General features: G+C 42.9%; 2 protein-coding genes across 3 annotated transcripts in view; one reads left to right on the plus strand and one right to left on the minus strand.

The window, feature by feature from the left end:
• SRPX (sushi repeat containing protein X-linked) overlaps positions 1–13342 on the plus strand; it is an 85116-nt gene that overhangs the window by 44117 nt on the left and 27657 nt on the right. For both annotated transcript variants that reach the window (XM_053917678.1, XM_053917679.1), the window contains 2 exons: positions 3318–3509; positions 4984–5160. In XM_053917678.1, coding sequence (XP_053773653.1) covers positions 3318–3509; positions 4984–5160 — 369 coding nt within the window. The remainder of the gene's footprint in view (positions 1–3317; positions 3510–4983; positions 5161–13342) is intronic.
• SYTL5 (synaptotagmin like 5) overlaps positions 1–13342 on the minus strand; it is a 276734-nt gene that overhangs the window by 5496 nt on the left and 257896 nt on the right. The window lies entirely within an intron of this gene.

A 13342-nucleotide genomic window follows, 5' to 3' on the forward strand; every position in this document is an offset into this window, starting at 1 on the left:
TTTGGATGTACAGCCAGCACTACTAGGATTTGAAGACTCAGAATATGGGACCAAATCTGCTAATTGCACATTGTATCAAAATATGTGAGTCCGTGATATATGTATACCCAGGTCATTCTCTAATGTACCTGCTAGCCTTAAATATTTGTCATGGATACATTTGTGGAAAAGACAACCAGAAAGTGTGTGCCAACAACTTCAGATATACTGCCTCATATTAGTTTACTCTAAAATTGGCCCTGGCTGGTGTGGCTCAATGGTTTGAGCACCGGCCTGCGAACCTAAACGTTGCTGGTTCCATTCTCGGTCAGGGTTGCGGTTGCAGGCCAGGTCCTCAGTTAGGGGCGTGCGAGAGCCAACTGATCGATGTTTCTCTCACACATTCATGTTCCTCTCCCTCCCTATCCCTCTGTAAAATAAATAAGTAAATAAATGAAATCTTTTAAACTGTGTCCCTCCTAAACTCATGCCAAAATCCACAAGCTATATGCGACAGCTATTAATGTTTGAGTGAAAAACAAGTGGAAAATTGGACATTCTTCCAGTTTATATATCAGTACTATTGTGATCAGGACCCAGAATGAAAAAAAAAAAAAATTGCCCTGGAAGGGTTACAAGACTACCCAAAGTTGTCAGAACAAGGAGTAAGGTGGTGGGAATGGGTGTGAGATGGGTAGCAGATCAGAGATAAATAAGACACGGTTTGAATCCTACAATGCGAAAGCTAGATGGGACTTTGAAAAGAGTTTAATCCACTCAAGTTTCTTGGACATAAGGAATCTGGTTGCCTGAAAAATTTAGTTAATCGTCCAGGGTTACTAGAAGATGATAGAGTTAGGAAGTGTGCCCAGGCCTCTTGACTCTTTGCCCAATATTGTATTTGCACTAGCTCATTATGTTTTCACCATCTCCTTCTGGGTCTCCCATATTCACTCCCACCACAGTACTCTTCCCCCACCTCCAATGGGGATTTTATTTTCTCTCCTGGGAGCTCAGTTCTCAGCCAAGGATTCCGCAGTTTGGCCTGTGAGATGGTGGGAAAAGAGGCAGTTAAAGGGAGCCAACTGGCAAGAAAATAAGACAAGAGATGGGGAACCATGGAAGCACTGCAGTCTAGAAAGAGAACAGAGCAGGCAGGGCAAGTAAGGAAAGAGGCAGTGGGGAAGTTAGGGAGAAGAGGGGAAGATGATAAAGATAAAAAGGTAAAGTGACAGGTGATTTTTAAGATGTGGCATCATTTAAGTCCTGTGACAAACTATCAAAAGTGCTTCTTCGAGATGAAAAACACCAAGTGAATTTGGGGGATGTCCTTGTAGGTGATCTTTTCCACTACAGTTAGAAAAGAAAAGGAGAGAGAGAGAGACAGAGAGAGAGAGAGACCTCACTTCTAGTAGTCATAGAAGCCAGTAGTTTCCAAATCTCAGTTTTGTTTGAGTGGTAGCCATCTGTGGATTTTTCCAGAATTTATCTTAAGGACTTTTCATTATAGAAAACATATCCACAGCTGGGCAGTGCTAAGCAAGCATACCCCAGGGACTTCCCACTTAGCTGTGACCTTGAAACCTAGTTTCATGGCCTACCTGGAGCCATTACCAGAGAAACTACTCAAACATTTAAAATGGTTCAAGAATTATTTTATATGTAGAAGAAAATAATGGAGATACATGTGCTGTTTTGCACTTCACTTCAGGGTCCAGATTTTTCTCTTTTAAAAATATTAGCACATAGACTACATGTGTAAACTTTAGAGGAAGGTAAATTTGTTCAAGGGCAGTCTGTAGGCCAGGTGTGAGCTCCTGCAAGTCTGTATCCACATGGTCGAGTTTAATCAGCTGTATGCTAAGCACGCAGGACAATGCTTTTATCCAGAATGTCCAGGGTATGCTGCTTGAGTCCTGACTTTAGGACCCACTTGAGACTGTCTGCAAAACATTAAATCATGAAACATGACAGCACAAAGGTAACAAAAGCGGTCTATGCACCATGCCTGGTCATGGCTGCGAAGCTCTTAGAAAAGTCCTCAGAAGAGAATTCCTGGAAAAGTCAAACAGGCTGTGTCCTCCTTCCTGGCCACATGATGGCACACAAAGCCCACTCACCGACAGCTCAAGTGCTGGGGTGGAGAGAGAGCCTGGCAGGCTTGAGGGACCGCCTCACTAGTCCCCACTGATTGTGCAGTGCCCACCGAAGGAACTTCTCCACCGAGGAGCTAGTCTTGCCCTAATAATTTTATGGCTCTCAGCAAGTAGCTTCCAAAGGCACAGGAAGAAGTTTGAATTTATTAATGTCATCCTAACTGTGCTCTGGATAACTATGAGATCAAAACACCTTGGAACTATGCCATCTTGGAAGGATGTCACTCTCTTACTTACTTGGAGCATATCTGGGAACATCTGAGAAGGGGAGTTGCAATGATTCTGTTACTTTAAGCCAAAATTATATACTGTGGGGAGAAACCTGGAAATAGTAGCTTCATTCAAATTGATTATAATTAGTATTATGAGTTTTTACAGAGAATATGAATACATACAAAATCTAAATTATTATTTTATTTTACTTTTCTTTCTTTAAGTTGAATTTATTGGGTGACATTTGTTGATAAAGTTATATAGGATTCAGGGGTACAATTCTATAATATATCATCTGTATATTGTACTGTGTGTTCATCACTCCAAGTCAAGTCTCCTTCCATCACTATTTATCCCCCCTTTATCTTCTTCAACCTCCCCCCTCCCAACTTTCCTTCTGGTCATCACCATACAGTTGTCTGTGTCTATAAGGTTTTGTTTGTTTTGTTTTGTGTTATTTTGTTTTGCTTAATCCTTTCATGTTTTTTCACCCAAGCCTGCAACCCCCCTTCCCTCTGACAGCTAAAACTTTCCTGCCACTATATAAGGATGGTTGGGGTTCACAAAGGTTATCAGTTGCCCTGAAGACAATTATGTATTTAGTTCACAGAAATGTTGAAAATAACAAGCGTTTATCGAATGTTTACTGTGTGGTAGGCACCATGCTAGGCGCTGATGTATTATTTTTTGGTTCTCACAAGAGCCCTGACGTAGGTGTACGTACCAACTGAGAGAGGTTAAGTAACTTGTCCAAGATCACACAGGTAGTAATGGAGGAACCTGGATCCATATTCAGATACATCATAACCCCCCCCCCATCCACAGACATCTTAAAAGACATGGGGCACTATTTGGAAGTCCAAAACATGGAATGCAGCTAGTCGGAGACTTCTAGAACGAGGAGACCCATTTTCTGAAGATGTCACTTTCTGTTTCTCCCCTCCTTTTTGTTGTTTTTGTTACCTCTAGACACCCCGTGGTGCTCCCCCATCAAGGTGAAGTACGGGGATGTGTACTGCAGGGCCCCTCAAGGAGGATACTACAAAACAGCCCTGGGAACCAGGTGTGACATTCGCTGCCAGAAGGGCTACGAGCTGCATGGCTCTTCCCAGCTGATCTGCCAGTCAAACAAACGGTGGTCCGACAAGGTCATTTGCAAGCGTGAGTAGCCCAGCCCCATGTTGGTCCTCAGGGCCAGTTAGGGCCAGAATGTTTTTCTTTTGAGAGGCTTTTTACTAAATGGTTTGCGGCCTTTGATGAGAAAAACTCCGCTTGTGAGCAAAACGCAGGGGGTTTTCTAAGATACCGTGGAAGTGAGATGACACCTTTCAGAGGGAAGGATGTGATCAGCTGTTGGGAAAGGGGCAGAGAATAGCCGCTTGTTCAGCAAACAGGTTATGTTTGTTCAGTAAATGCTGGACCCTTTAAAGGCACTGGAGATTTAGCAACAAGACACACACAGGCTCTGCCATCAAGGGTCTCACAGAATAGCATGAGAGACAGTGAGGCAGAGATGTAAACCATGACAGCAGTACAAGAATGGTGCTAAGTCATGGACCTGGGGTAATGGACACAAGAAGTATTCTCCCAGGAGGTAGAGATTTGAGAGGCAGGGAACCAGTCCCTGAAGGATCCTGCTTATTCCAGGAGGGAAGTGTGCTTCAAGGAAGAAGACTGGAAGAGCATTTCTGGGGTGACTTTAAGCTTCATGAAAAGTCATATGCAGAAGTGGCACAGCATTGTCAAAGCACGTGTGAGATACCATCATTTTCCAAAACAGCTACCATTTACTGAGCTCCTACTGTGTGCCAAGCATTTCACCAACATTCAGTTTTTTCCAACAATGCTATTGATATGGGTGCCATTCCTTTAACTTTATTGTTAGGGAAACTGAGGCTTACAGCTGCAGCCATGTGGTCTGGTCTACACAGACTGTGCAGTGTGTGACTAGTGGACACTTCGGTGCTTCATCCAGATCTCCCTGGATGCCCTTTAACCTTGGGTGTCCATTGCCACCTCCCATCCCCAGGTTCTGAGTGCTTTGCTTCTAATGACTTGCACATTTGATGTTCTTCAGAGGAAGAAAAGGGCTCTAGTCCTTTAGAGGACCGCCCTCTTTGTTCTGACAGGCAGAGCATTCCCGCAAGGAGCTGTAGCTGCTCAATACTGACTGGTAAAGGATTATGAAAGGTCAGCTTCCTTGCCTGGAGCCAGGACAAGCTCAGCTGTCATTCATGGTCCAGAACTCCTTTTCGGGAGTAGTCTGAGGCTGACTTTGCCTGAGAACCTGCCTACCTTGCCTGGGTTCCTACCCTCCCATGGCCTGCCTCTCCCACCCCTCCCTGGTCTCCCCTGGGAGCACTTACTTACTAAATCCCTTGCATGCAAATCCTTGTGTCAGAGTCCGCTTCTAAGGAACCAAACTTGAGACAGTGGCTTACCTAGGTTGCCAACTCGAGCCACTCTGATACAAAATTCTGTGTCCCTTCTGTGTGACATACAACCATCCACTATGTCTCTAATTCTGTCCATTGTATTTAAATTAACTTTTCACCCTATGCTTTCAGAGTTTCTGGACTATGAAACTCTATGGACAAAACCCAAGGAGCTGAATGTCTGGTTTTCTGTTTTTCAGAAAAGCGATGTCCTACCCTTGCCATGCCAGCAAATGGAGGGTTCAAGTGCATAGATGGCGCCTACTTTAATTCTCGGTGTGAGTACTATTGCTCACCAGGATACACACTGAAAGGGGAGCGGACAGTCACGTGTATGGACAACAAGGCCTGGAGTGGCCAACCAGCATCTTGTGTTGGTAAGAAAGTCTCATAGTTCTCAGGAGGCACATACTTTGGAAGAAGCAGGGGCTGTTTGTCCAATGGATTTGAAAGGAAGCATCAATATCCCTCACGTAAAGCATAAGCATCCAGCTTTGCTTTCAGTAGCTTCCGTCATCCCTCGTTCTCTAACTCAGCTCAGACCTAACCTCAGTCTCTGTCCTCCAGAAGTGACTTTGCAGCTGATGGCTTTCATCTGACATTTGTCTCTTTTTTGACTTCCTACTAAGGCAGCTGCAGGCTGGCAGAGGGAGGGCACACTCCTGCTGCTTTAGATCAGGGATCTGCCTTGTAGCTCTGAGCAGAGCGGAGTTTCTGACATTTGAGGGGTAGTCCTGCAGGGAGCATCTCTGGGCCTTTCACCCAGCAGAGTTCCTGTGTTGCTGACTCTAGTAGTCAGCAAACACTTAGTTTGCTAAACTGGAAGGGATTTGAATGTTTTACTTTACTTTGGCTTTGTTGGGCAATAGTTTTCACAGGGTATTCCTGGAGCAGCTGCATCAACCCTGGACGTCTTTAGAAATGCAAATTTTCGAATCAGAGGGTGGGTCTAGCACTTTTGTTATCGTGAGCTTTCCCGGGGACTCTAAAGTGCTTAGAAAACCACTGATCTCCAGTTCCAACCATGCTATCGCAAAGGGTATATAAGCTCCTTCTTTCTCTCTGCTACGTAGAATCGGAACTGGAGAGCGTTATGCTAAGTGAAATAAGCCAGGCAGTGAGGGACAAATACCATATGATCTCACCTTTAACTGGAACATAATCAACAAAAGAAAAAAGCAAACAAAATATAACCAGAGACATTGAAATTAAGAACAATGGAACAATAGCCAGAGGGGAGTGGGGAGGGGATAGTGGGGAGAGGGGTTTACAGGAGCTACTATAAAGGACACATGGACAAAATCAAGGGGGAGGGTAGGGGTGGGGGAGGGAGGTGGGATTGGCTGGGGTGGGGTGGAGGGATGGGGAGAAAATGCAGACAACTGTAATTGAATAACAATTAAAAAAATTAAAAATAAATAAATAAATAAATGAAAAAAAAACCCACTGATCTAAGGCAGTGCTTCTCAAACTTTAACATGCATCAGAACCACCTGGGGACCTTGGTAGACATGAAGATTCTAACCCAGCAAGTCTGGGATGGGCCTGGGATTCTGCTAGACTATGCTCTGGGGCAAAATCTCTGAACCTTGGCATAGTGGAAATTTGGGGCCACTTAATTCTTTATCATGGTGACCTGTCCTCTGCACTATGGAATGTTTATCAGATCCTTGGCTCTTACTCACAATATGCCAGTAACATTCTTCTTTCCCTGGTTGTGACAACCGAAATGTCTCCAGACATTGTCAAATATCCCCTGGAGGGGAGAGGAAAGGAAGAAGAAAAATCGCTGCCCCGTTGACCATCTCTGGTCGAGGGGCATGGATCCCCACCCTGGCTACTTACTAGAATTGCTCAAGTATCTTTTAGATGCTAGTAATACCTTGCTCCTACCCTAGAGATTCAGATTTATTTAGCCTGTTGTGGGGCAGTTGGAGGAGGCAAGTAGCATTATAAAAGCTTTCCAGGTGGTTTTCATGTGCAGCTAAGACAGGGGAACATTAAGAGCAGTGGTTCTGGGAGTGTGGTCCCCTGACCAGCAACATCACTATCTCCTGAGAGCTTGTTAGAAATGCAAAGTCCCAGCCCCACTCCACATGTGCAGGATAAGACACTGTAGTGTGGGGCCTAGCCATCTGCATTTTCACAGGCCCTCCAGGGGACTTGGATGCTCTGCAGGGGTGTGCAAACTTTTGGTGTCTCTGGGCCACACTGGAAGAAGAAGAGTTGTCTTGGGCCACACATTAAATATGCAAACACTAATTAAAACCAAAAATTCTCATAATGTTTTAAGTAAATTTACGGTTTTGTGTTGGGCTGCATTCACAGCTATTGTGGGCTGCATGCAGTCCATGGGCTGTGGGTTGGACACCCCTCCTTGAGAATCTGCCCTCAAAGGTCAAATTATACTCAAAATAGTGCCCTTGAACCAGTAGCATCAGCACCAGCAGGAAGCTTGTTGGAAATGTAGAATCTGAGGATCCATCTCAAACCTGGCAGGTCAAAATCCACATTTTAAGAAGATCCCTAGGGGATTCCTATGCCTTTAGAATGCCGAGGCAGACTGCTCTAGGTAGTGGTTATCATTTCAATCTGAATCTCTCAGGCCCCTGCTGTTTTTCCAAAGATCCCGCATAAACTGTTACAGCTGCTGGGACCCATCCTTACAGAACATTCTAGTCCAATCCCCCATTCTACAGGTGAGGTCTGACAGGTCACCTGACTTGCCTGAGGTTGCACAGAGCCAAGCCTCTGTCTCCAGGCCCTCAGGCCCTTGATCCCTGAATCCAGGGACAGCTCTGGCACTGAGGTGCTATGACAGCCAGCCATAGGACTCTGGCTCTTATGCTTCTAGGATTTTCCCATCCTCTAGAGAACTATTCAGCTTTCTGCTAATGTGCTTTACCACAAGCACTTCTTCCGCACTGCTCAGCATCTGAGGCAGATACTCAGGAGTAAGACTGAAATTGGATGCTACCCTCTGGGGGCAGATAGGCAACAATGCCTCTGAACTTGGTCCCTGGGGTGTCTTCATGATGACACACCCTGCCCACTGTCTTCCCTGGTAGCATCCATGATTTTCACTCTGCAGTTATGTGGTTACTAAGCTACAGCCAAGGGACCTGGCCCAAGATGTGATGAAAACCCGTCTATACCAGAGTCACAGCCTGGATCATACCTTGTATCAATTTGACAAGAGCACCAGGTTCAAATAATTACTCAGGTAACTAACTGGCTCACATTTATTCTGGGCTTCTCTTTTTCTAAGATTTAAGTAGCAATTTGTATTGGCCAGTAATTGGGAAAACAAACGCCACTCTAGGTATTTCAAACAGAGGGGAATTTAATAAATTTAACATAGGAAATTGGTTATAAATATATAGGAAGAGCTGGAGGAGCAAAAGAGGAAAAACTGTTACCAGGGACAAGTTACAGCAGAAAGTCATTCCAACCAAGGGTTCGGGGAGCAAAAGTGGGGTGGTAGTGTTATCCCAAGTCCATGAGCCCACCCATGATACTGATGTTTCTATAACTGACTCCATCATTGGTAAGAATGAAGTCAGGAGGCCACATTCCTGTTGATATTTCAGGAGTCCAGGGAACCCTCACTGATGCTCCTACCAAAAGCATAATGGATTCTACTTCCTTCCTGTCCTCTAGTCTCAGGAAGCTCTTCCCTTTGGTAAATCTATCTGGCACCCACCTGGGAAATGTAACTTTGAGACTTAGCCAGGCAGTAAAAGGGAGATTATAGAAAAACTGAACATCAACAGAATATTTGGCCCAGCAACCTTTTTCTGAGGTTTTAAACTTCTCCCCCTGAATCATTGCAGTTGTCAGTGAAAAGAAAAACCCCAGAGCAGTCCTGGTCAACCGGTGCAGGTACCATGGTGCTGGGACTATGAACTCTGAAATGCTCCTCTTGAAGGGTATAACCTAAGGCCAGATGTTCAGGTCAAAATGGCCCCTCATGGATGTACTTTCAGTATGTCCCCTGTGACTTGGTATGTGCAGGCTAGTTCTTCAAAACAATTAAAAAAATTTTGAAGCTCTCCTCCCTCACATTGGAAGGGACAGAGGTGATGGGAGGAGATGCTCAGAAATCTTTCTGCTAAGCAAGTGCTGGCAAAGAGTTCTCTAGGAATCACACCATTTCAATCTCCAGATTGTGTGGAACAATGGAAAGAAATGCTAATTATTCTCAAAAAGCAATAAGCATGTCTTAAGCTGTACCAGATGGCCCTGGAACCTTCCCGGAGGGAGAGAGAAAGAACTGAAGAAATGAACCCCAATTTTAGGGGATTTATCTTTAGAGTTTGCCTGGGCAAGACTTAGGCATATGTGGGGGAAGGGAAATTGTGCATGAAATTAGGTAGGAGTAGCTAAAAGGGCACCACTGAGTTACAAGAGAGCATAGAGCTCCCAGGAAAAAGAGAGAAATGGACAAAGCAAGCAGGCAATTCTTTCTTTGATTTTGGTGACAGGTAAGTTGGAGTTTGTCCCCAGTGAATTTTACTCTAGGGATATCACTGACTCTTTTGGCTTTAAATGTATTACATTAATTTAATACGTTTTTGTGTTGGCAGGGCTACAGGGTCCTTGAACATAACTCAGAGCCTCAGCCTATTTTAGGAGCTGTCACATGGTGGCTGAGTAGTTCCCAGATTTCCACACAACCTTGAACAGTGCATCTTGGCTAGAGCTGTGCTGAGTGTTGAGGAAATTGTCTCACTTCTCCCCTAGACCTGGATGCAAGAGAGAATGCTGGGCTGACTTCTGACTCAGAGGTGGTCAGTTCTGTGGTCTGGCAAATTTGAAAGTACCACAAGTTAAGATTAATTCTCTTATGCAGACCACACTCCAGCAGTAGATTCAAATCCATGGTTAATTCAGAAACAGAAATAGACAGAAATAAGTCAATGTAGGAGAAAAAACATACAGCAAATTTCAGGAGGGTTAAATATCTGAAGAACCACAACTGCCATTCATAATAACAAGAGATAAACCTTAGAATGTAACAACTATTGTTCTGGGGAAATAGTTTTTCTTTCTTTCCATTTAAGTTATTTTTAGTTACATTGGCATTTAGATAGAACAATGAACAGTTAAAATTACAAGTCCTCATGGAGAGACCAGATTTTGAGTAGATACATGATCTCTCCTTTCGGCCAATCCCTTTTCCTAGGCCAAAAGAAGAAGAAAAAGTTAAAGGACATTTAAGGAACCATGGATAATGAAAACTCAGTAAATTTCTTTTGACATGCAGAGAGGCCCAGTCAGTTATTTTAATGAAGAACAATGCACAAACTTTGCTTTTCAAGTTGCCCTCTGCTTGTTTTATGTTTCCTAAAGTAGAATAGATGGAGAGTTAACACAAATGAAATTTGGAATAAAAAATCTCTGAGATTTAAGATATGCAAATTCATGAACACTTTTCTGACCTCCCAACTATCTGACAGCTGGGTTCACCCAGTGACCCATAGAGAAGTTTGCTGGGCTGCACTGCATTATTTTCAGAGATTCTGTTGAACATACAAACATTGAGGGGATAAGAATAAATGTATCAGTGCATTGTTGTAGATGACCATAAATTATGCCAAATTTTTGCTGGGTGGACAAATACATGTCCTTTGCAAACTTCCAGAAAACCAGTTTCAGCTTTGAAACCACTTGATTGACATACTGACCCACTTTTTACCTGACATGGTTTGCTAGTACAAACTGAACAGGTAAATTTTTAGTGGCTATCTTCAATATAAATGTATCAGTAATTAATTTTTAGTTGGCCATCTTTTTTTTCCCTTTTTTTAAATTGTTCAATTACAGTTGTGCCCATTTTTTTAGTTGGCCATCTTTTTGGTGAAGATGTTCACTCTTAATTGCGGAATTCATTTCTTTCCTTCTTGCCTCTTTTATCCAGTTGAGAATGTTTTCTAATACCTTACATGGTGCGAAAGAAATGGGACCACTTCCCAGAGACATCTGAGGGGATTACGCTCTCGCTGGGGAAAGAAAACAATTGGGAAAGTTTTTAGTGTCTGGGTTTGCTCTGCCTTTGACAGTCCTACTCTTCTTGTGCCCCATGACATGGTCACTTCTTTCCTCCATCACCAACCTCGAGCTATTTTATATTTGGATTGGTCTTCTATTGCTACACAACAGGCCACACAAAATTAGGTGGCTTCAAACAGCCAATGTTATTGCTCATGATTGTTTGGGTGGGAATTTGAGCAGTACTCGGTGGAGACAGCTCACCCCTGTTCCACTTAGTGACAGACTGGAGCTAGAGGATCCAAGATGGCTTCATTCACATGTCTGGCATCTGTCAGAGATGGCTGTACTGGCTAGGGTTTGGCTGAGCCTCTTTCTCTCTCTCTCTTGCTTCATAATTTCTCATCTTTTCCACATGGCCTCTTTAAGTCAGTATTTGGACCTCCTTAGATGTCAGGGGGTTTCTAAGATAACAAAAATAGAAGGTGTCAGACTCTTTAAGGCCATAGGCCTGGAACTGGCATAGAGTCACTTCCCTTGCATTTTATTAGTCAAAGCAAGTCACAAGACTGACACAGGTTCAAAAGGATAGGAAATAGACTCCACCTCTTGATAGGATGAGCTGCAAATACATAAGAAGATTATGGGTAGCCATGTTTGCAGGAAATTCACCATAATATTCTTCGAGATCAGTACTTGCAAATCGTTAGTGAAATACATCCTGAAAGATGTTGCACAAGGTACTATATAGACACAGAACTCCACTGGAAATACTATTTAACCAAACATTTTAGGATGCAGTTAATTTATACCCTTAGTTTAAAAGGGTTTTTTTTTTTTTTTTGCTTGTTACCTATTGGCTAGGAAATATGAACCTCTTTCTTATTTCTAGCACTTACCTGCTTAGATGTGTTAACAATCCCAAGTACATAGTTCAGCTTCTTAGATAAATAGAGGTTGATACAGTGCACTATGGCAATATGTTTGTTTCTGGTATTTCAGATGCAGACAGGAAACAAGAGCACAGAGGAGGGAGACACTCTGTCAGATGTCTCCAATGAATGGGGCAGAGGCCAGCATTTTCATGAGAGTTTCAGGATTTCCACACAATAAGTGGCTCTATGGGCCTCCTGACTCAACAGGGAATTGTCATTACGTTTCTATAGTAACTTTGTTCATTTCATTCATGGAAATTTATAATAACATAAAAAGCAATGATGGACATGGCTATATAATAATAGGCTTAGGTTTCTGGAGCATCTGCTAAGAGCAGCCAGCTGTTCTCATCAGCTGAAAGGGCATGATGCTTGAGGACGCAACAGAATCCAGTCCTGCTGCTGCTCTTCAAGGAGTTATGGGAGGCTGTAGCGGGCAACCGCAGAAGAATGTGTGTGCAGAGGTTGGAGGAAAACAAGTAGGTCAACAGCAGGCAGACACACAGAAGTGTTTGGCTTATTAAAATAACTTTAAAAATATTTGATCATATCTTAAAATCCCAGACCACAAAGAAACTCCCAAACTGAGGAAATGCTTTCCAGTCTATAAATGGGGATGATGAAAACAATCCTTAGTCTAGTGGGTGGTTGTGAGAATTCAATGAAATAATGCAGAGATACTACTTAGCATGGGGTGGGCATGTAGGAGGGTCCAGTAAATATTAGCTATTATTTTTGGTAATTTATCTCTTCTTGTTTCTGGTTTTGAAAAGCACTGCTTCTGAAAAACTAGGGTAGTTTTGAATGATCATTGTTAGCTAGACATAAACTGGCTTTGTGAAACTCTGAGAATCATCACCCAGATAACATAATTTGGAGCTTTTTGCTTACAATGTCAGTATGACTAGTTGATATAGAAAACAGCCTAGCATATCATCCAGATGTTTAGTTTCCATGACACACAGACTAAGAGAATCTCTTCACTCTAGTGATGTTGCTCCAATAAAAAGTGGTAACACAATGTAATTTTACATTGAAATCTATCTCCTCTCCTCTAACCCTCACCTTTTGTTTTAATTTTTTTCCTGTTTAAAAAATTTATTGAATTTATTGGGGCAACATTGGTTAATAAAATTATATAGGCTTCAAGTGTACAATTTCATCTGTACCCCAAGTCAAGTCTCATTCTATTACCATTTATGCCTCCCTTACCCCTCCCGCTCCCCCCCGCATTTCCGTCTGGTAATCACTATACTGTTGTCTGTGTCTATGAGTTTTTTTGTTTTTGTTTTTGCTTAATCTCCTCACCTTTTCACCCAGACCTGCAACCCTCCTCCCTTCTGACAGCTGTCAGCCTGCTTTCTATCTATGAGTCTGTTTCTATTTTGTTTTTCAGTTTCTTTTGTTCATTAGATCCCACACATAAGTGAGATCATATGGTATTTGTCTTTCTCTGATTGGCTTATTTCACTTAGCATAATAATGTCCAGGTTTATTCATGTTGTCACAAAAGATAAGATTTTTTCTTTTTTAAAGGATTTTATTTATTTATTTTTTAGAGAGAAGGGAAGGGAAGGAGAAAGGGGGAGTAAGACATCAATGTGTGGTTACCTCTAGCACACCCCCTACTGGG

The sequence above is a fragment of the Desmodus rotundus genome, chromosome X, assembly GCF_022682495.2.
Source record: "Desmodus rotundus isolate HL8 chromosome X, HLdesRot8A.1, whole genome shotgun sequence".
Classification (NCBI taxonomy): Eukaryota; Metazoa; Chordata; class Mammalia; order Chiroptera; family Phyllostomidae; genus Desmodus; species Desmodus rotundus.